The sequence below is a fragment of the Bos indicus genome, chromosome 14 (assembly GCF_029378745.1).
Source record: "Bos indicus isolate NIAB-ARS_2022 breed Sahiwal x Tharparkar chromosome 14, NIAB-ARS_B.indTharparkar_mat_pri_1.0, whole genome shotgun sequence".
Taxonomy (NCBI): Eukaryota; Metazoa; Chordata; class Mammalia; order Artiodactyla; family Bovidae; genus Bos; species Bos indicus.
The window spans coordinates 16,796,694-16,822,597 of record NC_091773.1 but is presented as its reverse complement, the minus strand read 5'-3'; the positions used below and the strand labels follow the sequence as shown (position 1 = coordinate 16,822,597).

Below are 25,904 nucleotides of genomic sequence, written 5' to 3'. Positions count from 1 at the left end.
ACCATATTAAGCAAGACAATGGTTAAAAGAAAACTAAACATCAGCCTAGCAATATAGTAGCAAAATATTTAGGAGTAATAAGGCTAAAATGTCTCTCAGCCCCTCAGTGAACTCACATGATTGATAATAACCCCTAACAAATCAATCAACTTTTGAGAGTGAAATACGCAAGCACTAAAAGCAGAGCGCAGGGGTCAAGAGCATGAGTTTTGAAATCAGATAATCAGGATCAAATTCCAGTTTGTCATTTACTAGATGTGTGATCTTTTTAGAGAATCATTTATGCTTTCTCAGCCATTTCTATATCTGTAAAATAGGAATAAAGCTACCTACTTCACAGGATTGATGTAAGAGTTACCTGCAATAGCTTATGTAGAATACTTAACAGGATAATTAGAAAAATGTAAACAGCAAAAGATCTAACTTCATTCTCAAATTCTTTGACAGTCAAGATGTTAAACACCTCTATATGGTATCTAGGACTTTATAAGAAAACATGCCACAAATTATAAATAAGAAACAAATCTAACTTTGTATTTCTTTAAACAAGAAACAAGGTTTCTTTAAACCTTGGCAAAACTACAACTTGTTCCATCTTTGAAATGCATGTAATATTTCTTTTAATACTTAAAGCAATGTTTACCAACAGAGTTTTCTGCTAGTTCTTCCAGAAACATGTCCAGTGGTTTAGGATTCCAATCCCTTGTGTGAATTTTTAGAATTTCTTTTCGAGCCTACAAACAAAAACAATTTAATTTTTCTATAATAATATAGTGCTATTTAGATTAGGGTAACTTTAAGATAATTGGGTTATCTAAAAATGTAAAGCTGTCAATACCTAATATAAACAGAAATATGAAACATTAAAAATGGAAAAAAATGATATATTTGTATGAGCTTAAGAAATTTGTATTAAATAAGACTGCATTTTTAGTGCTCAAGTTCTAGTCATCACAAATGTGAATGAGAAAAATTAACTAACTGCTGGATGATTGTTTATTGTACATATTAAAAACTGTTGCGTACTGACAGCTCTACCCATATTTTCGTACTTGGTTCTCAAAATATTCAGCAGCTTTAAAGTAACTGGGTAGAATTATATGGTTGTATCCATGAAAAAGTCAAGTCTAATGAACTGGCTAAGGACTGACTGTTAGGCCATGTGTTCTGAATCAAAATAAAGCTATATGACTAACAAGCAAAGGCTGTGCTTGGGGTGGCGGGGCGGGTGCGGAGGTGCACGTCCAGAGATGCCCTGGTCCAGTGTTTGGGACTCGGCACTTTCACTGTCATGAGCCTGGGTTAAAATCCTGGTTGGAGAACTAAGATGCCACAAGGTATGCATTCCCCCAAATAATAAAGAAATAAATAAAATAAAAAATTATCTGAGTTCTATTCTTTAAATAATGCCTCTCTAAAAATACATACATACCTACTTGAATGTTAATCATACAACTTTGCCTCAGTACAAAACTCAATCTTCCAATTTGCACTATACTAAGACTTGTTCAAGATAAGCACAATCAATTTTGTCAAAATTTGAGTGATGTTAAATTCTTACATCTTTATCAGGTAGGCTAAATAGGAATTCTCTGTCAAAACGACCAGGCCTTCGTAAAGCAGGATCAATAGAATCCAGTCTGTTGGTAGCACCAATGACCACAATTTCTCCTCTGCTGTCCAATCCATCCATAAGAGCTAGCAAGGTGGAAACAATTGAACTAAATTTAAAAATAAGAGAGAAGAGATTAACTATATAGAAGCCGAATACATCACTTCTTTTTTTGTGAAGATTTAATACATTAAATGTGTGAATAAATTTTCTCAGCACATCCCACTATTTTCAATAGACTTTTAAAAACGAAAATCTGTAAAATAACATACTACATGGCACACAGACATTTAAAATCAATGGAAAACACACTTTTTAGAATGCTACAAATGGATCCTGGAAGCCATTTCATAAAGCACAATTTCACATAGAACTCTGGAGTTCTCAAACAAGGATGCAATAAAAAATATATATACACAAGTATTAGGCAGATAAACAGAAACTTAAAAAAAAAAAAAGCTTCAAAAACTTCATTGTGTACACATTATCAAAGGATGCCAAAGTAAAACAGAATATACTGGACTGTGATTGCTTCTAGGTCTTTTTAGCGTCCAGAGACAGGAATTATTTTTTCTTCAAAAATAAATTTCATCATGAGTTCATACTGATATTCCAATTCAGATAAAGATCCAAGGGTTTTAACTTATTTTATATTTGCATCCCCTTTCTCTTGGGCTAAAAATCTTATTTTCTAATGTAGTCACATAATTACTTATTTACATTATCCTACAATATTATCAGAAACAATAAGACACAGAATATAGTTTAATCATGGTCAGTGTGCTAACTTCTAAAAAAGCTTAATTTAGCAAAAACGTTTTTCTCCAAAATTTTTTGAGTCTTTGGAAAAAACCCAAAAAACTTGTACGATAAAATTTCTCTTAAAAACACATATTTGAAATGGCCAAGTGCTTGCTAAAATTATTCTGTATTTGTTGCTGAAATTTCTTCAATCCCTTTTAGAATTATTCCAAACTACAGTAGTTACTCAACTGCTTGACTGAAAAGTGATGGTGCTAGTGTTATTCCTATTAACACAATGAATACAGTATAGCTGATATCGAAATGAGTCACATTTAAAAAGTGTGCATCATTATTGGTAGGTATGAGCTCACACAACTGTTTTTAATCATACAGTAGTAAACATTTTAATTTACTCAGAGCAACAAATAAAATTCTACAGCATCAAGTCAAAGAAGGGTATAATAATACAGTAAATGTTGTTAGGCATTAGAAGAGCCAAAACCTACATATCATTCATATTTTTACATCTTGTTCCTCTTTTACAACATCTATGGTAAAAATAATACTGGCATTATGAAGGCATGCAAACATTTGCTTTTGGGTATCCCAAATTAATTAAGTAGTTACATTGAAGAAGAAGGTCTGAAGAACTGAAGATGAACTAGGACTAAAGTAATTTAGATTCAAGTTGAGGCAGTGGCACTAATGAAAACTGCTCCCCTGGGTACACAGTTATCACAGGGGAGATGCAAGTTTCTCATTCTGAAAATGAGGAAGTTGAGCTAGTATTAGAAACTTAAACTAGTGGTCATACACTAAGATATATTTTGCTTGGCTCAGGTAGTGCATTTAAAGCATCTGACCTAGCTGGCAACATCTAAAAGACAGTTAACATACATAAAATTTAAGAAAGAGAAAACTTATTTTTCAAATCTGAGTCAGCTTTTGCACTTCAATAATAGGCTGGAGCTAAAAGCAACTGACTATTCTCTGACAATTAGACATTCAGACACATTTCCCTGACCTACTCTTATCTCTGGCCTGCCTCACTCATTTTATATGCCTTTATTTACCTCACTGGGCCAGTGGGCATTTAAGTCTGTATCACAAGTTAAATCTATAACCAATATTGTGTTTGAGAACATCCTACCATTTAGAACAGGTTCACTTTTCTTTTTTGTACTATACAATGGTTTCTACTACCAAACAACTGGTTTATAAAGTTTCTTACTGTTTAACATTCTATCCCTCCTGCAACATTAATACAGCTCAGAATATAGGGAGAAAGGCAGAAGTACCATCAAGCAAGTTTTACCTGTGAATTTGATCTTGTCGGCTTGATCGTACTGGGGCCAGACCATCAATTTCATCAAAGAAAATAATTGATGGGCGCATCTGATAGGCCTAGAAAGCAGTCCAGTGATTGCAGGCTATCATGAAAGACTTCAAATATGTAGACTCAATATAAACCACTTTAAATTCATTCCTACTTGCATTTAACAAGTTTTAAAAAATATAACTGTAAATTCAAGAATTGTGTTTTAAGGATTCAGACTAAATTATTAACAGCGTGTGATTTATTTGTATATTCAGCTGGAAATATTCAAAATACATACTCCACTGGTTATATCCCTTAGATTTCATATAGCTATAATTATCGGGACACAAAAAACATCTATAGAAGACCAACTGTCAAAGCAAAACAAAGAACAGAAGACAGTGACACAGCCTTCCTCCATGTCAGGATGAGAAAACATTTAACAAGATGCTATAGTTTAAAATCAATTTCAGTAAAATTGAAATTAAAAAAGCCTCAGTGAATTTTATAAAGAGATATAAAAGTATTTGCAGCAATATGCCTCAGTAGATCAGAATGTATTATCTCTTAACTAACTGTCAATACATCTGGGATATGAAACTGAAAGCCACTCAGGCAGAGCTAATCTTCAGCTTGCATAGTGAGACATAAACTCACTAGTGTTATCTCTTTATGAAAATATCACTCTTTCTCTAGATACGAGACCTAAGAAGAATTTAGACCCAATTATTCTTTTCTCTTTTCTCTCTAAAATTGTTTGTCATAAGTTGGTGTAATCAAGACATACAAAGGAAAATAATCTAGAAACATTATATATTTGACATAATTATTTTGAGTCTATTTCTATGAAAAGTGATTAAATGCAAACTTTATCCAATCCTTACAAACTTAATCTACATTGATTACAGATCTATATAAGCAAATTTTAATATCATACCTGATCAAATAGCAATCGCAGCTGTCTCTCAGATTCTCCTACCCACTTACTCAGACAATCGGCACCTTTCCTCATGAAAAATGCTACTCTTTTATCCCCTTGACTGCACTCATTGGCAAGTGCTCTAGCAACCAGAGTTTTTCCAGTTCCAGGTGGACCATAAAACAAACAACCTCTGTAAAAGAGTATTATTTTAGCGATACATTAAAAAACAGGCTAAACAAAATTAGAGATCAATTTCATGAATATAATTAGTGAATAAGAAAGTAAACAAGACAACTGAAACATTTCAATACACAAAGCACAACTTAAAACCTGGGATTAATATTCATACTACAAAATGAATATTGAAACTAAATAAACCCTTTATTTGAAACATTTGAAAGAAATAAACATTCTTTTATTCATTCAAATCTGTCCATATTACCTTATCTTGCAAAAAAGGTATGAGTGACAGTTTACTTTTATAACATATCAGTGGGAAGAATAGCAGATCTCAAGTATCATCCTTGGTCTGAGTGTCAGTAACATAACACCAAAACTTTTGCAAGAAAATGGTGGGAATGACCATGAGATAAAGTAGGATAAAAGAGAGAAATTGAAGTAGTGGCTGGGTGATAGGCACTAGGACAATGTAAACAATTCACAATAATTTCTGGTGATATCACTGCACTGTCATGGGGTAATGCAGTTTTTCACCTATTCCCAAAGTTATTCACTGATCTCATGGCAGAATTCTAAGAAAATGAGTTATATTCGCACTCTTCATAGAAATGATCAAGTAACTGCTCCTTAACTATCTAATAGTGATTTAGTTGAAAAGTTAAAGATTTCAGAAAAACAGAAACGACAGAATAAGAATGGCCAAACAAAAAAGTGATGGATGAAATAAATCTATTCAAAGTCAAGGATAAAATATAAAAGAAAAATTAAGAGAATTCCCTGGCGGTCTAGTGAATATGATTCAGCGCTTTCACTGCAAGGGTCTGGGTTCAATCCCTGGCTGAGGAACTAGGATCCTGCAAACCCTGCAGCACAGTCAAAACAAAAATAACAGGAAACAGACATAATCAAATGCAGATGCGGAAAAAAAACTGTTTAGAAAACAATCAGAATTTAAATGGAATAAATCAGTGATTTCAATGGACAAAAGCCAAGACAGAAACAGATTTTTTTTAAAAATATATTTACTGGGCCCATAGTTTTATTTGTGAGATTATTTTAAAGAAAAAAGTAAGGATTCCCATAAAGAGGAAGCAATGGAGATGTTCATGGTACTAATTATCTGTAATAACAAAAACTTAGGAGAAAACAAAATAGTCGGCAATAGCAGAATCAATTAAATAAAATGTGATACATCCACAAAATGGAGTATCATTCAGCCATTGAAATGGAAAGAGAACATACCATATAAAAATAGTTTAACACAATCATATGTTGATTTTTTATGAGCAGAAATTTAAGAAAAGAGAAATGTAAGAAAGTGGAAATGAAGAGAAAAAAATGGAAGGAACTGGTCTAATTTAATTTTTTAAATAGAAGTATAGCTGATATACATTATTAACTAAGTTAGAGGTGTAAAATACAGTGATTTACAATTTTTAAAGGCAATGTTCCATTCAGTTTTTATAAAATATCTGCTCGATTCCCCATTTTGTATAATATACCCTGGTAGATTCTTTTATACCTAACAGTTTATACCTCTTAATCCCCTACCCATACACTGCCCCTTCTCAGCTCCCTCTCCCCATTGGTAATCATCAGTTTGTTCTCTATTATCTGTGCATCTGCTTTTTTCTCATATTCACTAGTTTGCTGTATTTTTAGATTTCACATAAAAGCGATATCATATATATTTGCCTTTCTCTGACATTTCATTCAGCAAAATGGCCTCCAATCCCATCCGTGTCGGTGCAAATGGCAATATTTCATTCTCTGTTTATGGCTCAGCAGTACTCCACTGTGTATATATTTATACCACGTCTTCTTCATCCATTCATTTGCTGATGTGGACACTTAGGTTGCATCTGTATCTTGGCAATTATAAATAATACTGCTATGAACACTAGGGTGCATGTGTATTTTCTGAATTAGTGCTTTTTTTTGGACATATACCCAACAGTGGAATTGCTGGTATATGACGGTAGTTCTATAATTTTTTGAGAAACCTTCATACTGTTTCTCACAGTGGCAGCACCCATTTACATTCCCACCAACAACATATAAGGGTTTCCTTTTCTCCACATCCTCGCCAACATTTACTATTTGTCCTTTTGACGACAGCCATCCTGACAGGTATGAGGTAATACCTCACTGTGGTTCTGATTTTCATCTCCCTGATGATTAGTGATGCTGAGTATCTTTTCCTGTGCCTGTAGGCCACGTGCATGTCCCCTTGGACAAACGTCTATTCAATTCTTCTGGCGATTTTTAAATCAGGTTGTTTCACTGATGTTTAATTGTATGAACTTTTTATATATGTTGGATATTTATCCCTTATCAGTTATATCATTTGCAAATATTTTCTTCTATACGTTGCCTTTCTGTTTTGTTAGTGGTTTCCTTTGCTGTGAAAAAGCGTAAAATATAATTAGGTCCCATTTATTTATCTTGCTTTCATTTTAGGAGATGAATCCAAAGAAATATTGCTATGATTTATGATAAAAGTTCTATTTTTCTTATGTTTTCCACTAGGAGTTTTATGGTTTGTGGTCTTAAAGTTAGTCTATTTTGAGTTTATTTTTGTATATGATGTTAGAGAATGTTCTAATTTGTCATTGTTGCTTTAATTCACTAAACCACTTTTTTTTTTTTTTTTTTTTGCCACAACCTGTGGTTTGTGGGATCTTAGCTCTCTGACCAGGGACTGAACCCAGGCCCCTGGGAGTGAGATCATGAAGTCCTAACCAATGGATTGCCAGGAATTCCCTAAAATTCACTAAATGACTTTAACTAGGTACTTTCAACATGTCCTGTCATCATTAAATCACTATTTAATATTCTATATTTTTTGATTAATTTTTTTTAAATTCACCAGTGTTTAACTATAATTGATTTATGCTTCAATTTAACTAAAATGATTTATGCTTTAAAAAGCCTACAAACTTTTAAAAGTTTACTTAAATCAATGTTTCCATAGAGGGTGATTCAGGGAAAAAAATTATAAAAGGAAAAGAAAATCAGGAACTAGGGTTTAAAAACTGGTTAAGTAAGGTATAACAACTAGAAGAAAGAAGATAAAAAAAGGATGGTGATTAAAATTTTAAAAAGGATGGTGATACAAAAAACCCCTACCCTCCTGTCACCAAAACAGCAAATATTAAAGTTGGTGGGGAGAGGAGAGATATAAAAGAAAAAATACAGTTATATATGGCTCGACTGCAAAAAAATATATAGGCATAAAGCAAACACTGAAAATTGATTCAGTAAGTTTATACGTGTACAAATAAACTACTGAAAGTATTAAGGAAGGGGAATAAATATTTATGTATGGAGGGTAGGGAAAGTAAAGGAGCCAAATAGCCACTGTTCATCCTTAGAAGTCTATAAATTGTGTCTAAAATAGAAAAATGAGGGACTTCCCCGGTGATTCATAGTGTGGCCAAAAGACAGAAACAAATTTAAAAAACAGAAAAATTAAAATGAAGAAGCTTTGAAGAGGGCCTACCCTACTTTTGTAAATTTTTCTTTGTGAAACTTACGGTGCTATCTGACTTTTAAAGTTATGTATGTATATAATCAACTATGCGCACATGGGAGCTCAGCTGTGTCTGATTCTTTGCAATCTCAGACTGCAGCCCTCCAGGCGCCTCTGTCCATGGATATACTTCAGTACAAAATGAAAATACATATATTAAAAAATTATGTGCATGTATGCACTTCCACTTACTACATCACTCTGCTTGACCTCCCAATTGTATGTAATTATTTTATGCTGTTATAAAACAATAATTTATACTGTTAAGTTAATCATGTTCCCATTATAGCTTGCAGTTACAATTATCTTTTATTTTTTATCTGGCTATTGATTGTGAAAACTGAAAAACATCTTTTACTACTCTGAAAAAATAAAATAAAAATACATACATTAAAAAACTATGTACATATATTACTTTGATATAAATTTAAAACCAAATCACAAAGCTGAAAGGAAAAAAGAGTATGTAAGACAAGAATTTTACTAAATGTATGAAAAGTCATGGGAAATGATTTTTTTAATGGAGAATCAATTTTGAAACCGTTTTTCATCTTAAACATTGAGAAAGTAAAAATACTCAAATCACCCAGGACCTTGCAAGGGCAAGTATAACAAATGACTCTAGACCTGGAAATTTTCAAGAGAGAAGCGGTTTCTGGACATAGCACAGGAAAGACTTTACCTAAAATAAAAAGTATAATTAAATTACCTTGGAGGTTGAATTTTGAATTTTTCAAAGACTTCTGGATAAAGTAATGGAAATACTACCATCTCTTTTAGAGCTGCAATATGATTAGACAAGCCACCAACACTATCAAATCGTACCTGTTAATAGAAGGGAAACATAGACATTCTGAGATTTGTCAAAATCTGAGTCAAAGCTAAAATCTTATTCCATTCTTAAATTATATCCAAGCCACACATAGTCAACTGAGTAAAAGTAACTTAACAGGAACAACTGAGCAACAGTTGTGGCCTAAAGGTTACAAAAAAAAGAAAAGGTTCTACAAAGATAAAAAATTTCTTATAAAACACTGCTTTCTTTTTAAATTTTAAACTAAAATAATACATCTCAGACTGTACTCACTGAAGAATCTAGTTGCATTGGATCAACATCTGCAAGGCTTGCTCCGATTTTCATTCGATCTTTATAAATTCCTTTTAATTCATCTTTGCGAAAATTTAGTGGGAGGCACCTAAGATTACAAACCCCAAACATTCATCAAACACCACTTTCCTCTCCCAAATTCCATGTTAGAATATAGACATTTTTCTTAAGAATTAAAAAAATTCCAAATGGAGTAATCATGAGATTATGTGTTTTGAGTTCCTCCTTTTCTTTACTAGTTGAGAACTTATAGTGTTAGAAATATTTACATCCGAAGGCTTATTATTAAAGATATACAATTTAATGAAAATATCACAAGATACCACGGCAACATAAAGCAATTCATGGTTGAGAGTTCAGGAAGTATCAACATACATTATAACGATAGTGTCTGACCTACAGACACTTTATCATTTGCTGGACACAGTTTTAGTTTAGATGCTAAACAAGTACAAGGTCATTAAATCCTCACAATACTCTTACGACATAGGTATTATTATTTTTCCCATTTTAAAAGAAAGCCAAGGCACAGAAAGGTTAACTGTCTTGCTCAGGATCACACAGATAGTCTAAGTGGCAGATCTAGGAATCAAACCCAAGCAGCCTGACTCCAGATCTGCCACCACCCTGCTATTATACCTCTCAGCAAAATATGCAGAGCCCACCAGCACCTGGATCCATGTCAATCTTTTCAAGCAAGAGTGAATCACTACTTTCCTAATTACTTTCAAAAACATTTACAGTAGGTTACAAAAAAATATACCTAGAAAAAGCTCTTGTTTTATAGATGGAAGAATGAAAACGCTCATGTTAAAAGTTAAGATGTTAAGATACTTGTATAAGAATGCCTAAGCAAAGAATCCCTGCTACTACTAAATACAAGTAAAAGCACACCATCTTCTCCCCAAGTGACAATTCTTGCTAGTTTCAAATTCCATGAGAAATTTATACTGCCAAGCTTAAGATGGAAAAGTTTTCAATTGTGGCTTTTAAAAAGATATTTAAGTAATCCTTAATAGAACTGCATAATATAAAATTAATAGGACTGAATGCACATTTCTATAAAATGAAGGCAAGTACATAACTTTTGAATGATCTAACTCATTGCTGTCCAATAGAAATGAAATGCACACCAAAGTGTATTAACCACACTAAAGAGTATACTATTTTAATAATGTATTTTATATGTCTCAGTTCAGTTCAGTCACTCAGTTGTGTCCAACTCTTTGCGACCCCATGGACTGCAGCACTCCAGGCCTCCCTGTCCATCGCCAACTCCTGGAGTTTACTCAAACTCATGTCCATTGAGTCGGTGATGCCATCCAGCCATCTCATCCTCTGTTGTCCCCTTCTCCTCCTGCCTTCAATCTTTCCCAGCATCAGGGTCTTTTCCAATGAGTTAGTTCTTGGCACCACATGGCCAAAGTATTGGAGTTTCAGCTTCAGCATCAGTCCTTCTAATGAATATTCAGGACCGATTTCCTTTAGGATGGACTGGTTGGATCTCTTTGCAGTCCAAGGGACTCTCAAGTGTCTTCTCCAGCACCACAGTTCAAAAGAATCAATTCTCTGACGCTCAGCTTTCTTTATAATCCAACTCTCACATCCATACATGACTACTGGAAAAACCATAGCTTTCACTAGATGGACCTTTGTTGGCAAAGGAATGTCTGCTTTTTAATATGCTTTCTAGGTTAGTCATAGCTTTTCTTCCAAGGAGCAAGTGTCTTAATTTCATGGCTGCAGTCACCATCTGCAGTCATTTTGGAGCCCAAAAAAATAAAGTCTGTCACTGTTTCCCCATCTATTTGCCATGAAGTGATGGGACTGGATGCCATGATCTTAGTTTTCTGAATGTTGAGGTTTATGTCAACTTTTTCACTCTGCTCTTTCACTTTCATCAAGAGGCTTTTTAGTTCCTCTTCACTTTCTGCCATAAGGGTGGTGTTGTCTGCATATCTGAGGTTACTGATATTTCTCCCAGCAATCTTGATCCAGCTTGCGCTTCTTCCAACCCAGCATTTCTCATGATGTACTCTGCATGTAAGTTAAATAAGCAGACTGACAATACGCAGCCTTGATGTTCCCCTTTCCCTATTTGGACCAGTCTGTTGTTTCATGTCCAGTTCTAACTGTTGCTTCTTGACCTGCATACAGATTTCTCAAGAGGAAGGTCAGGTGGTCTTATATTCCCATCTTTTTAAGAATTTTCCAGTTTGTTGTGGTCCATACAGTCAAAGGCTTTGGCATAGTCAATAAAGCAGATGTTTTTCTGGAACTCTTGCTTTTTCAATGATCCAACAGATGTTGGCTATTTGATTTCTGGTTCTTCTGCCTTTTCTAAATCCAGCTTGAACAGCTGGAAGTTCACGGTTCATGTACTGTTGAAGCATGGGTTGGAGAATTTTGAGCATTAACTTTACTAGCGTGAGAGGTGAGTGCAACTGTGCGGTAGTTTGAGTATTCTTTGGCATTGCCTTTCTTTGGGATTGGAATGAAAACTGACCTTTTCCAGTTCTGTGGCCACTGCTGAGTTTTCAAATTTGCTGACATACTGAGTGCAGCACTTTCACAGCATCATCTAGGATTTGAAACAGCTCAACTGGAATTCCATCACCTCCACTAGCTTTGTTCGTAGTGATGCTTCCTAAGGCCCACTTGACTTTGCATTCCAGGATGTCTGGCTTTAGGTGAGTAATCACACCATCGTGGTTATCTGGGTCATTGTGATCTTTTTTGTATAGTTCCTCTGTGTATTCTTGCCACCTCATCTTAATATCTTCTGCTTCTGTTAGGTCCATACCATTTCTGTTCTTTATTGTGCCCATCTTTGCATGAAATGTTCCCTTGGTATCTCTAACTTTCTTGAAGAGATCTCTAGACTTTCCCATTCTATTGTTTTCTTCTATTTCTTTGCACTGATCACTGAGGAAGGCTTTCTTATCTCTCCTTTCTATTCTTTGGAACTCTAAACTCAAATATCTTTCTTCTCCTTTGCTTTTCGCTTCTCTTCTAGTCATAGCTATTTGTAAGGCCTCCTCAGAAAACAATATGTCTCAATATATCCCAAATATTTCATCACACAAAATCAATATTTAAAAAATTGACATATTTTACACTCTCTTTTTTGTACTAAGTCTTTGAAATCCAAGAGTGTGTTTTTTACAAAAACGGATGGTACATCTCAATTCAGATGAGCTATGGATACATTTTAAGTGTCATATGTGGTTGGCTAGTAGCCAGCATACTGAATGCTGTGTTAAGTTGCTTCAGTCATGTCTGACTCTTTGCGACCCTGTGGACTATAGCCCACCAGGCTCCTTTGTTCAAGGATTCTCCAGGCAAGAATACCGGAGAGGATTGCCATTTCCTCCTCCAGGGGAACTTCCTGACCCAGGGATCAAACACACGGCTCCTGCATCACAGGCAGATTCTTAACCGCTGAGCCACCAGGGGAAGCCCAGCATACTGAATAGAACAGAGCTAACATGATTTAAAAAACACATAGAACTTAGGATATAAAAAATGATTGGTTTGCATGCCCCTTCAATATGTTCTAGTCGCTTTATCAAACATTGTTTTCTACCCTACAAATATTGCATTGTTAGAATCCAAGCACTGAATTATTCATTTACCCCCCATATCCGTAAAATGGGAGTAATTTTTGCCCTGTTTTTATGATTATTGTGAAAAATCAAATGAGCTGATTTAGTATGTCTGAACTTACACTACAAGCAGTTATGAAATAAGTTAACCTTTCAATTTTCCTGAAGAATTCTACAATAAGAATTTTTTTATCATTATAAACAGAAAAAAAAACTTCAGTGAAAAAACAGTTATTTCCTCAAGTCAGTGTTTACCAAGCAGCATTTTGGTTTTATAAGAAAACGTATGCTCTGGACTTCCCTGGAGGTCCAATGGTTAGAAATCCGCCTGCCAATGCAGAGGACATGGGTTCAGTCCCTAGTCTGGGAAAATCTCACATGCCATGGGGCAGCTGGGCCTACCGAGCCCATGTGCTGTGACTACTGAAGCCTGTGTGCCTAGAGCCCGTGCTCCACAAGAGAAGCCACTGCAGTGAGAAGTACTGCAATGAAGAGAAAACCCTGCTCACCACAGCTAGAGAAAGCCCACATACAGTAACAAAGATCCAGTGCAGCCAAAAATATATAAATTAAAAAAAATATGTTCTAACCACAGTTAGTTTCAACCTCAGATATTTCAAACACGAGTTATTATATATTAAGGCTTATATATTAAACTGGTATATAAATTTTTAACTAATTGTTTATTATGTGCCAAGCTGTACATATTCCCGAATTATTCATTTTTCTTTCTACTTAAAAAAGCTGGCAGTTTTAAAGGAATCAACAAGCACTTACCTGTTGATAGCTCTATTACGGCTCCTTTTTCTTCTCCTCTCAAACTGCTGTTCGTCTTCTGAAGAGGAGGATGAAGTAGAGTCACTACTGTGGATTGCATGCCTTCGCCTAAAGAGGTAAACTGAAATCATAATTGAAGAAGGCAGGAGAAACATACAATACAAATATCAGAAATACCTAAAAATACCTAGTGATCCAAAAATGTTTATCATAAAATTAATATATTTGCTGAATCAATGAAGTGAGCTTTGTTGGTTGAATCTTCTGAAGGAAATAAAAGACTTGGATAACTGAGAATGGAAAAGATAGGAAGCTACAGGCATCATTAAGACAAAACATGGTCCAGACAGAGTGACTTCTTGTCTTAATATAAGTCAGGTATACTCAAAGAGAAGGTACGATAAAGAGGGTTTTACAATCTTTGGGATTGTAATTTTAGAAAGTATTTTCAAGATTATACTATACATAATTTACATTTGGAAGGGAATCACCTATTTTGAAATGTCAAACAATATTCAAAGGAGAACACGATAATTTTTTTTCTTTAGAATTTTTAATGTAAACCAAAGGGGATTAAGAGGGATCAAAAAAAGCTAAGAAACAGTGAGAAAACAGATGGTCTTTTATCTATAGTGTATCCTCAACTCTAAATTCACAACTGCCATTTAATGGTTGTGTAAACGTGGATGAGTCACTCAACCCATACAAGCCTGTATTTTCCTACTTACAAAAAAAAAAAAGAGAGAGAGAGAAAAATAATCAAAATCTTAGCCTGCTTGGTAGTATCAGATGAAGTACCGAATGTTACAATCTCAAAAAAGTTTTTAAATCACTTCTACCTTTGGACAGTTGCAAACGACTCACGGAATAAAAGCAAAGAAATCTGGCTGGGAAAACTTTTAATCATTCTGTTGGCTCAGGGTGGACAGCATTTCCTGAGTCAGAATACAATCATGGTTAAGTAGGTATGTCCAAAAATACAGAAGTTCACAATTTATTATCTGAAAATTGAAGTCCAGAATCTTGTACCTAGAAAAACCCTGTAAACAAGTTTTTCCATTATTCACTTAGCAGCAAAACATGACCTGAAATGTTTTGCATTTCACAATGCAAATTCACAATCTCTATTTGTCCCACTTACTATGATTATTCATATGTTTTGCTATAAAATTAATACATTTGACTATACACTGGGGGCCCAGACACACTTACAAATGTTAATGTTGCACATTATGATTGTTGTATATTATCTTTGTAACTCTACCCCTGGCCACAAATCCGAATGCTGAAACATAAACAGCCCCAGGGTTTTGATAATCCTCCACCATCCAACCACTCAAACACGCCTAAGACCAATTTTGTGATCTGCCTGAAACTAAAAATATCTAGTACAAGTCTACAATTTTATATGAAAAACTTATTTAAATACTACCATTAATATTATAAAGAGACCTTCACAATTACAAAGTACACATAACTGTCTGTGAATTCAGTAGGTATGCACATAATTAAGACTAACAATTAATAAAAAGGACTAGCATTGACTGTTTCTTGTACCCAGCAGTTGACATATCTCATTTAAACAATTAAAACTCTGGACAAGTACATATTAGTAGGCTCATTGTATAATCAGGGCCAATATGGCTCACAGTTCAACTAATCTGCTTAAAATATCAGAATTAGTCAGTGACAGTGTCAGAATTCAAAACCTTTGTCTATTAAAAAAAAAATGGTTCACATTCTGTACACTACCACACTGATGATCTCCAGTTGTTTATTTCATAAATCAAAAAATTATAAGCAAACCGCAAAATCTTGTGTACTGACACAGTTTCCAACGTCTGATTTGCAAAGTAGGGATTACCTTTAACCATTAAAGTGCAGTAACAAATGCAAATAGTACTTAACATACGCCAGGTACTATTTTAAGTGATTTACATGTATTAACTCATCTACTCTGCAGTACTATGAAATAGGTGCTATTGTCTGCATTCTACAGATCAAAAAGTTAAGCATGGACAGGTTAAGTAACTTGGAAGAGGTCACTAATAAGTTAAGTGGTAGAAGTGAATTCACAATCTAGGCAGTCCTAGCTCTTCAGAATTACACTACACTGCAGAAAGTCTATTATTTCAGTTGAAAAAAATTCTAAACACATATAACCCCCGTTCACTCTTTTTCTTTCTTCCCATTTTCTTCCTATTTCCCAAAACTTCTTCAAAACTAAGAAGTTTTGAAAATCTGACACAGACAGCACTGGGACCTGCACTATGAATCCAACTAGAACTTCTAGAGAGGTCAATTCTAGTTCCTTGACAACCAGTAAGGAATACTTTGAAACACTAGTGAAGCAACTGTGCTATTTATGTTACCTTCTTGTTTAAAGGTGGTAGGTTTGTTTCAGAAACTGCAAACTGAGGCTAGAGAATAAACCTTAGATGATGAGAGGTTAGCAACCACAAGAAAGACAGAAAATCCTACTTTAAGGCAGCATTTCTGAAGCTCTGCTGTGTAAGTATGCCAAGAGACCCTTGGAAGATCCTGCATGGTGGCTGCAAGTTTCACTAAGAGCAAAGTTCCAACGATTTTTCGGATTTGTGTTTTGTTTCCCTGCCTAAGCAGGATACGAACTATAAACAGAGGTTGATCTCTTCAAGAAAAAGTAAAAAGGCTAAGCAAAATGACTGCCATTAAAGCTGTCAGAAGAAATGAGATGTTAACTCCACCCTGGCACAGAAAATTCACAGAAAAAAAAAGTTTATAAAGGGCTACATTCAAAACATCTGGTAAAGGTGTAGAGAAACTGAAACTCTAGTACACTGTGGGAATGTAAAGTGGAGCAACCATTTTGGAAAAATGATCTGGCAATTCTCAAAACATTAAATATAGTTAGTATCTGATCCAGCAATTTCACTTCCAGGTATATATCCAGGAGAAACCAAAACATGTCCACACAACAAGTTACACATGAATGTTCCTAACAGAATTACTCATAATAGCCAAAAAAGTAGAAGCAACCCAAATGTACATCAACTAATAAAGGGATAAACAAAATATGGTACATTCATACAAAGGAATCTTATTTGCCAATAAAAAGGGATAAAGTGGGACTTCCCTGGTAGTCCAGTAGTTAAGAATTTGCCGGCCATTCTTGTTTCTCTTAAAAATGAATTCTGCCTTTGACCAAAGATTTACCTAGGTAGGGATAAGCATAAGTGTTGCTTCAATTTTCTGAGGTCTTACAAGATCAATTAAAAAAAAAAACTTCTCCTGCCAATTTAGGGGACATGGGTTTGATCCCTGGTCCGGGAAGATTCCACATGCTGCAGAGCAACAAAGCCCATGTTCCACAGCTACTGAGCCCTCGTGCTGGAACTACTGAAGCCCGTGAGCCTAGAGCCTGTGCTCCACAAGAGAGGCCACCACAATGAGAAGCCCGTGACCACAACTAGAGAGAGCCCGTGGGCAGTAACGAAGACTCAGCATAGCCAAAACCTGAAGAAAAAGATTATTAAAAAAAGAAAGAATGAAGTACTGATATATGCTACAATGTAGATGAACCTTTAAACTGTTTTAATAAGCAAAAAAAGCCAGTCACAAAAAAATTCCACTTATATGAAATACCCAGAATATATAGAGACAGATAGTAGACTAGTGGTAGCTTAGAGCTTGAGGGATTGGAGTGATAACTGAAGAGTACAGGGTTATTTTTTAAGGCAAGAATTGTACACTTTAAATGGGTAGGCTATATGGTATGTGAATTATATCACAATAAAGTTGTTATCAAAATGAAGAAGTTTAAAGGGAGTTATCAAAACCAATACAAAGGTCACTAATGTAAGTCATGGAACAGCTAAATCTCTTGCTTCATACTTCAAATGTGTTAGAATCCACCACTAGTCTGAGATCCAAGGGCAGGAATTCTGGCTGAGCCATTTTTATATCCATAGTATGTGGCACATAGTAGTATTCCAATATTTGTTAAATAATAGGAGGGGGGAAAATCCTGTACCCGAGGAATTATACAGTAACATAAGATACTCTCCATAGAGAAAGAGTATTCCCTGTGAACCAAATAAGGGAACTCCAGCACCAAAGTGGCAAAAAGAAAAGAAAAACCCACCTGCTACCCACCACAAGCTGGTGACTACAGAGGTCGTCAGTCAACAATCATGTTATTCCCAGATATATAAACCCATTAAATATGGGAGAAGAAATCAAATTTCAAAGTAACCGCCAGCCTCTCACTTCTGTTGGCTCAAACAGAAGCCTGTCCTATGAGTCAGGCAGCCACCCTGGGTACTATGCTAATGAGGACTCCAGTGCATACTACACTTTACTTTCCTTTTCTGAGGATCATTAAATTTCACTATCAAAATACTGGTCTTTAACAATATCCTACAGGGCCTATGAAAAGTACCGACAGTATGGGCACCTTTCAGTGCAATTTATCTCTAGCAGCCCCAACAGGTTGTCTTTCTCATCCTCTATCCTTCTGGGCTGTGGTTGTATGAAAAGGGATGAAGAAACAAGAAATCCAGAATGTACACTTATGATTTTGAAACTCTAAAAATTAAATTATGAAAAATATGAACTTTTACTTGTGTCCTGCCTTTTTAGGCTTCCCTTACAAGCTTCCTCATTCATGAACTACTATAATGCTACTGTTACCCAGAAAATTCTATTGCATTAGAAAATCTTCTATTACTCGGGAGAATGAAGAATTAATAAGAATTACCTCCTCAGACTTAAATATGACAGACAGACAAGTGTTAGGATGCAGAAGGAAAAGAAACCCACAAATAATCTTAATAGTCAAAGAAAATTAATGTTTCCTACTATGTAAGAAAAACAAATTTGCCAAAAAAAAAAAAAGACGGGCAGAGTCCTAAGAAGTCTAAAAGCATGTAACTTAGAATTTGTCATGGTTAAGAAAATATGTCTGGGATAGTATGTGAAGACTATCACAAGACTAAACCTATACTCTCACTTAACGTGAAAATTAAATGACACAGTCTATGTAAAATTCTTACACCAAGCCAGGAATACAGTAAACACCGAAGCGAAAGTAGCTCTCTATTACTACTGTGGAACAGGTGAATAAACTACCTCACCAAGGCAGTTATTAATAATTCCTATCAGTGAAGGCAAACTGAAAACTAGTCAGTAGTTGTGGAGCCTGAAGTAGTAAAGCCCTGAAGACACAGGGCTAACTCTCCAAAACACACAATTCTAGAATTCCATCCTGATACACCCAATCTTAAGGCTCTAGATTTCTACTCTAATACAGCCACAATCATGTCATAAATCAATCACTATTTCAGAACCAAACCTGTTCATTCGTTTACAATAAGGACTTCTTGGTCCCGCAGAAGACAATCGATATCTTGGTCTCGCAGGAGAAGCTGGGCCAGTATAAAATATTTTGGGCTTTCTCTGATGACGAGGTTCTAAGAAAAAAATTATATGTACATGACATAAATATGTATAAACACAATTTTGCTCTTCATCTAAATACCTACAAAGGTGCTGTGCATGTGCACGTGCTAAGTGGCTTTAGTCGTGTCTGACTCTTTGCAACCCTACGGACTGTAACCCACCAGGCTCCTCTGTCCATGGGATTCTCCAGGCGAGAATACTGGAGTAGGTTGCCATGCCCTTCCTTCCATGAAAATACTATTAATAGCATGTATCTACTAGAGTAAATTTTACTGTTCGTGGTTTAAATCATTTATGCCCGCAAGGCTGCTACTGAATATATGTGTGCAAGACAGACAACAACCAACAAAAACACACACTGACCACAAACAACCATTATGATTATACTGATGCATAATGGCTGATTATCAGTCCTATATATATATACACACACACACATATAGACATATATATATATACTTTTAAGTGTTGAGGTACAACTTTCACATAAATCAAAAGTGGTCCTATTTATACAAACTTGTAAATTAAGTACAAAACTGTGAAAGCTAAAATAACTAAAGACAGACATGAAATTTCAAAGTCACCCAATTATTTGCTTTGGTCAAGGCTAACATTTAATTTTTAGAAGATGTAACATCTTAAGTCGGAAAGAAAAAGAAATACCGTGTAAAATTGCTTATTGCTTATCAAAAAAAATGGTACAGATGAACTTATTTGCAAAGCAGAAACAGAGATACAGATGTAGAGAGTGGACTCATGAATACCAAGGGAGTAAGCAGGTGATGGTGGGAAGAACTGGGAGACTGGGACTGACATAGATACACTACTACGCATAAAATAGATGACCAATGAGAAATTACGCATAGCACAGGGAACCCTAAACCCAATGCTCTGTGGTGACCTAAATGGGAAGGAGATCTAAAAAAGAAGGGATGTATGTATAACTGATTCACTCTGCTATACAGAAGATACATAACATTGTAAAGCAACTATACTCCAATAAAATTAAAAAATATATATATATACACACACACACACCAAGGAGGAAAAGAAAAAGAAATAACTTCCTGCACATTTTCGGTAAGTTATGAAAGACAACAGCCATGAGTATTCTGTAAAATGATAACCTGAAAAATAAGAATGACAATGGAAAGGCAGTAAAGATAAAGGTAACATAATTATATCTTCTCCTGGAAAAAAACATTAATAGATATGTCTTACTTTCCAATGGAGCCTGATAGTAAACAGTAGCCTTTCTTTGTCTAAGATAGTATCGCTTCTGATTATCTTCCTCAACGTCCTCTTCATCTTCATCGTCATCATCATCTTCCTCTTCTTCATCATCTTCATCTTCATCTTCTTGGTCTTCACCCTCTTCAGATGACTCTACAAATTAAGAAACATTTACTTTTAGGCTTCTAAAGACCCTCCTTTTAAAACTCATTTACTTCTAGATTGTCCAAAGAATCTTTAATTCTGCAACATTAAAGACTGAAGATTTTGAAAAATGAAGTAAAAAACTATAGAATTAAAAATAACTAGAGGAAGGAAAAAAGTAGTTTAAAGGCCACTGTCACTAAGTACCAAACTAAAGTTTCAAGTATTACTGCTAATTCATTAATATAGTGCACTTCTGTCCCTGAGTTACATGACATGTAATCTGCTTAAAGATAATGTAAAATACCCTCAGCAAACATTTAAAACACATTTCAGAAAACAAATTTTCATTCAAGAAAATTTCTAAGAAATTGCAGCAATAAGTTCTAAAGAGAATAGTAAAACCTGGCATGAGGGTATAGATCAGTGATAGAGCATTTAATGGCAGAATAGTAAAACGTAACTTTATTTATTTTTTTTAAAATTTTATTTTATTTTTAAACTTTACGTAATTGTATTAGTTTTGCCAAATATCAAAATGAATCCATCACAGGTATACATGTGCTCCCCATCCTGAACCCTCCTCCCTCCTCCCTCCCCACACCATCCCTCTGGGTCGTCCCAGTGCACTAGCCCCAAGCGTCCAGTATCGTGCATTGAACCTGGACTGGCATCTCATTTCATACATGATATTTTACATGTTTCAATGCCATTCTCCCAAATCTTCCCACCCTCTCCCTCTCCCACAGAGTCCATAAGACTGTTCCATACATAAAACAGGTAGACATATGTTATCTGTAGATGTATTATACAAGCAAACCAGTTTCATCTGTTTTAGAGTTGTTTATTTCAAATACATTCCCAGCAAAACACATTATCCTTTTATCTCCCTTACTTTCACTTTTTTCTGACACTATGACCAACTCCCTAATTTATCACAAATTACCATACATGTTATAGCTTCTGAATAAAAAGACTATATCCTACTAAATAAAAAGCATTGAAATTCAAACCCAGAAGACAGAACAAGAGAAAAGACTAACCCACACTGCCTTCTTGATTGTCAGTTGTTTCTTCATCAGTTCTTTGAATATCTTTTTGTTTCCCTCTTGTGTACATGTTAAGATTCCCCTAAAAATGTTTAAATAAAATCCATTATTGTTTAGTATGTTTATTTAAAATAAATCCAGTAGGACCTTCCAACCTTACTTAAATAATGAAGATATTTCCAGTTATAAACTCTTACAACTCTAGTAATAACTCTAGTGACTGATAAAATAATTGCTGAATAAAATGAATAATTTAACCAAAAGAAAGGACAGGGACTACAGAAAAAAGGTTAAACTGGAGATTATGAAATCATCCCCTTAATGGAAGAATATATTTACTTCTTCTGTTTCATTAAATACTTCCAAGTCTTCAAGTTTTCTCATTCGCCGTCTACGCTGCTTCTCCATATCATCCATTTTTTGAAGCACAGCTTCAGCAGTGCTTAAAAAAAATGATATAAACATAAGCTAAAATTGTGAAAGAGTAGTATATATATATTTTAAAGAGTAGTATATTTTTAAAAACTTAATTTTTCTTCCATTATATTCTTCAACTGCTGGAATTTTAAATATCTTTATAAGAAGCACTGATTTACTACTATAAAAATTTTAGCTATTCTTTATAAGAATTTAAATACAAATATAGTTAAATGCACATACAGAATTATTACAAAGTCCTCTAATAATCACTTTATACTTTACATAAATGGAATGCATTTAACATTCATGCTAGTCAAAATTTAGTCCCCAATGAAAAGTTTTTGTCAGCTAAATCATCTTCATCTAAATGAGTTTTACTTACTTTGTTATAAGTTTGTCAAACAGTACAGACTGGTTCACACTACCATAGCGGCTTCTGATTCTACAGCTCCGGCGAACTTCAACATCACCGCTCTCTTCATGCAAGTGTTCTGTTTTTTGAACTATGCTTCTAGTCCTCAATGACCGAGTAACTGCAATTGCTTTGTCTTCAGAGATGTGTACATAAAAGTAAACAGAAAGATTTGAAATAACAGCATTTATAAAACAATTCTAAAGTGAACAACTGAAGAGCCACACTTTCATGTAACAAAGTTTTAGTTTCTTGAACTTACCCTTATCTTATGTAAAAATAAACAACACACACCTACTATAAGTCCGATCATACCACTCTCAAGGGAAAACACACATATATAAATAATACAAAGACTTGTATACAGTGTTCGAAGCAGTTTTGTGACAGCCCCCAAATGGAAACAACCCAAAACAAATGTCCATCAAAAGACAGACAGACCAACTGTGAGAAACAACCTGTATCCATCAAGAGGTGAATGGATAAAGAGTATGTGGGACTGGGAACTTCCTGGTGGTCCACACTTCTACTATGAGGGTCTGGGTTTAATCCCCGGGCCCTGGTTGGGGAGCTAAGATTTCACAAGCTGTGTGGCATGCCACTACCCCAAAAACAAACCTAAAAAACAAACAAAAATCCCCCACAGAATATGTGGAATAGACATACAACAGAACAGTGTCCAGTCATAAGAAACAGGACATCCCGCCAGTGGCAGTAACACAGATGGACCTTGAAGGCGTTATGCTAAATGAAGCAAGTCAGAGAAAGACAAATACTAAATGACATCACTTTTATGTATGATCCAGGAACAGAGACTAGAATAATGATTACAAAGGACTGGGTGGGGAGTAAGAGAAAGGAGAAGATTGTTGGTCAAAGAATACAAATTTTCAGCCATAAAATGAGTAAGTTCTGGAGCTCTAACATACAGCAGACTGATTATAGTTAATAATACTGTACTGGATATTTAATGTTGCTAAGAGACTGCAGCTTGAATGTTCTCAGCAATAAGAGAAATGGCAATTACGTGACATGATGCAGGTGTTAGCTAAAACCATGATAATAATCATTTTGTAATATATAAGGATCGAATCAACATTCCTTGTACTCCTTAAATTAACACAGTTATATATCAATTATATTAAAAGAAAGCTAAGGAAAAAAACTGTGGTATATCCATATAATGGAATACCACTATTCAGCAACAGAAAGCAACTCTATGGATGATTCTCAAAGAAATTATGCTGAGTAAAAGAAGCCAGACAAAAAGAACACATACTGTATAATTCCATTGATATAAAGCTGTAGAAAATACAAACTACTCTACAGTGGCAGAAAGCAGATTGGCGGCCACTTAGGAACCTTGGGGCATGGAGGGCATGGAGAGGAGCTGGGGAAGCCAGCAGTGATTATAAAGGGGCCTGAGGAAATTCTGGGAGGTGGTTATCTTTACTACCTTCTCATGGTCATGGTTTGACAGCACACACTTGCATCAAAACCAAAAAAATTGTATACTTTAAATATGGACAGTTTATTGTATGTACCTCAGTATGCCTGTAAACAAAAACTGAATATTTAAGAAACTTTAAATGCCTTTAACATTACTTACCTTCTTTGCACTCTTCTTTTTTTTTATCAGCTTGCTGTCTGGCCAACTGCCTATATTAAAAAATATATTAAATAACTCAAGATAATTGACATAATTTTAAATCCTGTATTTCATAATATAATGAACTAGGACAATGGAAAAATATGTTTATATAAGTTATAGCTAAATAAAGGCTAAGAACCCTGTTGTGAAATTCAGTGATATACAGTTGTCCCTCAGTGTGAGGAAGGGATTGGTTCTAGGGTCCCCCGTGGATACCAAAATCCAAGGATGCGTAAGTCTCTTAGAATTTGCATATAACCCATGTCCATCCTCTTTATTATCTCCAAATCACTTGTAATATCTAATACAATGTAAATGCTACATAAACAGTTGTTCAGTTCAGTTCAGTTGCTCAGTCGTGTCCAACTCTTTGCGACCCCATGGACTGCAGCATGCCAGGCTTCCCTGTCCATCACCAACTCCTAGAGCCTGCTCAAACTCATGTCCATTGAGTCGGTGATGCCATCCAACCATCTCATCCTGTCATCCCCTTCTCCTCCCGCCTTCAATCTTTCCCAGCATCAGGTCTTTTCCAAGGAATCAGTTCTTCCCATCAAGTGGCCAAAGTACTGGAGCTTCAGCATTAGCCCTTCCAATGAATATTTAGGACTGATTTCCTTTAGGATTGACTGGTTTGATCTCCTTGCAGTCCAAGGGACTGGAGATATCAAGGGAACATTTCACGCAAAGATGGGCACAATAAAGGACAGAAATGGTATGGACCTAACAGAAGCAGAAGATACTAAGAAGAGGCGGCAAGAAAATAGAGGAACTATACAAAAAAGATCACAATGACCCAGATAACCATGATAGTGTGATCACTCACCTAGAGCCAGACATCCTAGAATGCAAAGTCAAGTGGGCCTTAGGAAGTATCACTACGAACAAAGCTAGTGGAGTGATGGAATTCCAGTTGAGCTATTTCAAATCCTGAACGATGATGCTGTGAAAGTGCTGCACTCAATATGCCAGCAAATTTGGAAAACTCAGCAGTGGCCACAGGACTGGAAAAGGTCAGTTTTCATTCAAATCCCAAAGAAAGCCAGTGCCAAAGAATGTTCAAACTACCACACAACTGCAGTCATCTCACACGCCAGTGAAGTAATGCTCAAAATTCTCCAAGCAAGGCTTCAACAGTTTGTGAACCGAGAACGTCCAGATGTTCAAGCCGGATTTAGAAACGGCAGAGGAACCAGCGATCAAATTGCCAACATCCATTGGCTCATAGAAAAAACAAGAGAGTTCCAGAAAAACATCTACTTCTGCTTTACTGACCACACCAAAGCCTTTGTGTGGATCACAACAAACTGTTGTTAGTGAGTGGTAAATTCAAGTTTTGCTTTTTGGAACTTTCTGGAATTTTTGGTTGGAAAATATTTTTGATCCACAGTTGATTGAAACTGCACATGCAGAATCAGTGGCTACAGAGGGTCAACTGTATGCATTAAGTCTTAGCTAAGCAGAATTAATCAAACCATAGTATCTTACTTAAAACATGAAGTGAAATCCTTATCCTAAGTATTTAGGTATAACTGAACTGAGTAGTGGGCAAAGAGAAGACAAGGTGTTTTATACAACAAGAATATAGTGGTCCCACATCCTTGAGGACCTAAGAACACATCATAGAAATTAGTGACATGTTAATTTTCCTCTAAGAACATGTGCTGGCTACAATCTTCACACAACATGCATTATGATTCACAGGTAGAAACGGTCACATTTGTCAATCAGATATCCCATCTACAAACTGACATACAG

General features: G+C 35.2%; 1 protein-coding gene across 1 annotated transcript in view; it reads right to left on the bottom strand.

Moving 5' to 3' along the window:
* The window catches only part of ATAD2 (ATPase family AAA domain containing 2), a 63,583-nt gene that overhangs the window by 23,409 nt on the left and 14,270 nt on the right, over positions 1-25,904 (bottom strand). The window contains exons 3-15 of the mRNA XM_019973992.2: positions 24,105-24,154; positions 22,466-22,631; positions 22,003-22,105; positions 21,658-21,745; positions 20,459-20,623; positions 19,131-19,248; positions 13,799-13,906; positions 9,396-9,504; positions 9,018-9,133; positions 4,612-4,786; positions 3,672-3,760; positions 1,562-1,721; positions 644-734 (exon numbers count right to left, since the gene is read on the bottom strand). Coding sequence (XP_019829551.1) covers positions 644-734; positions 1,562-1,721; positions 3,672-3,760; positions 4,612-4,786; positions 9,018-9,133; positions 9,396-9,504; positions 13,799-13,906; positions 19,131-19,248; positions 20,459-20,623; positions 21,658-21,745; positions 22,003-22,105; positions 22,466-22,631; positions 24,105-24,154 — 1,538 coding nt within the window. The remainder of the gene's footprint in view (positions 1-643; positions 735-1,561; positions 1,722-3,671; positions 3,761-4,611; positions 4,787-9,017; positions 9,134-9,395; positions 9,505-13,798; positions 13,907-19,130; positions 19,249-20,458; positions 20,624-21,657; positions 21,746-22,002; positions 22,106-22,465; positions 22,632-24,104; positions 24,155-25,904) is intronic.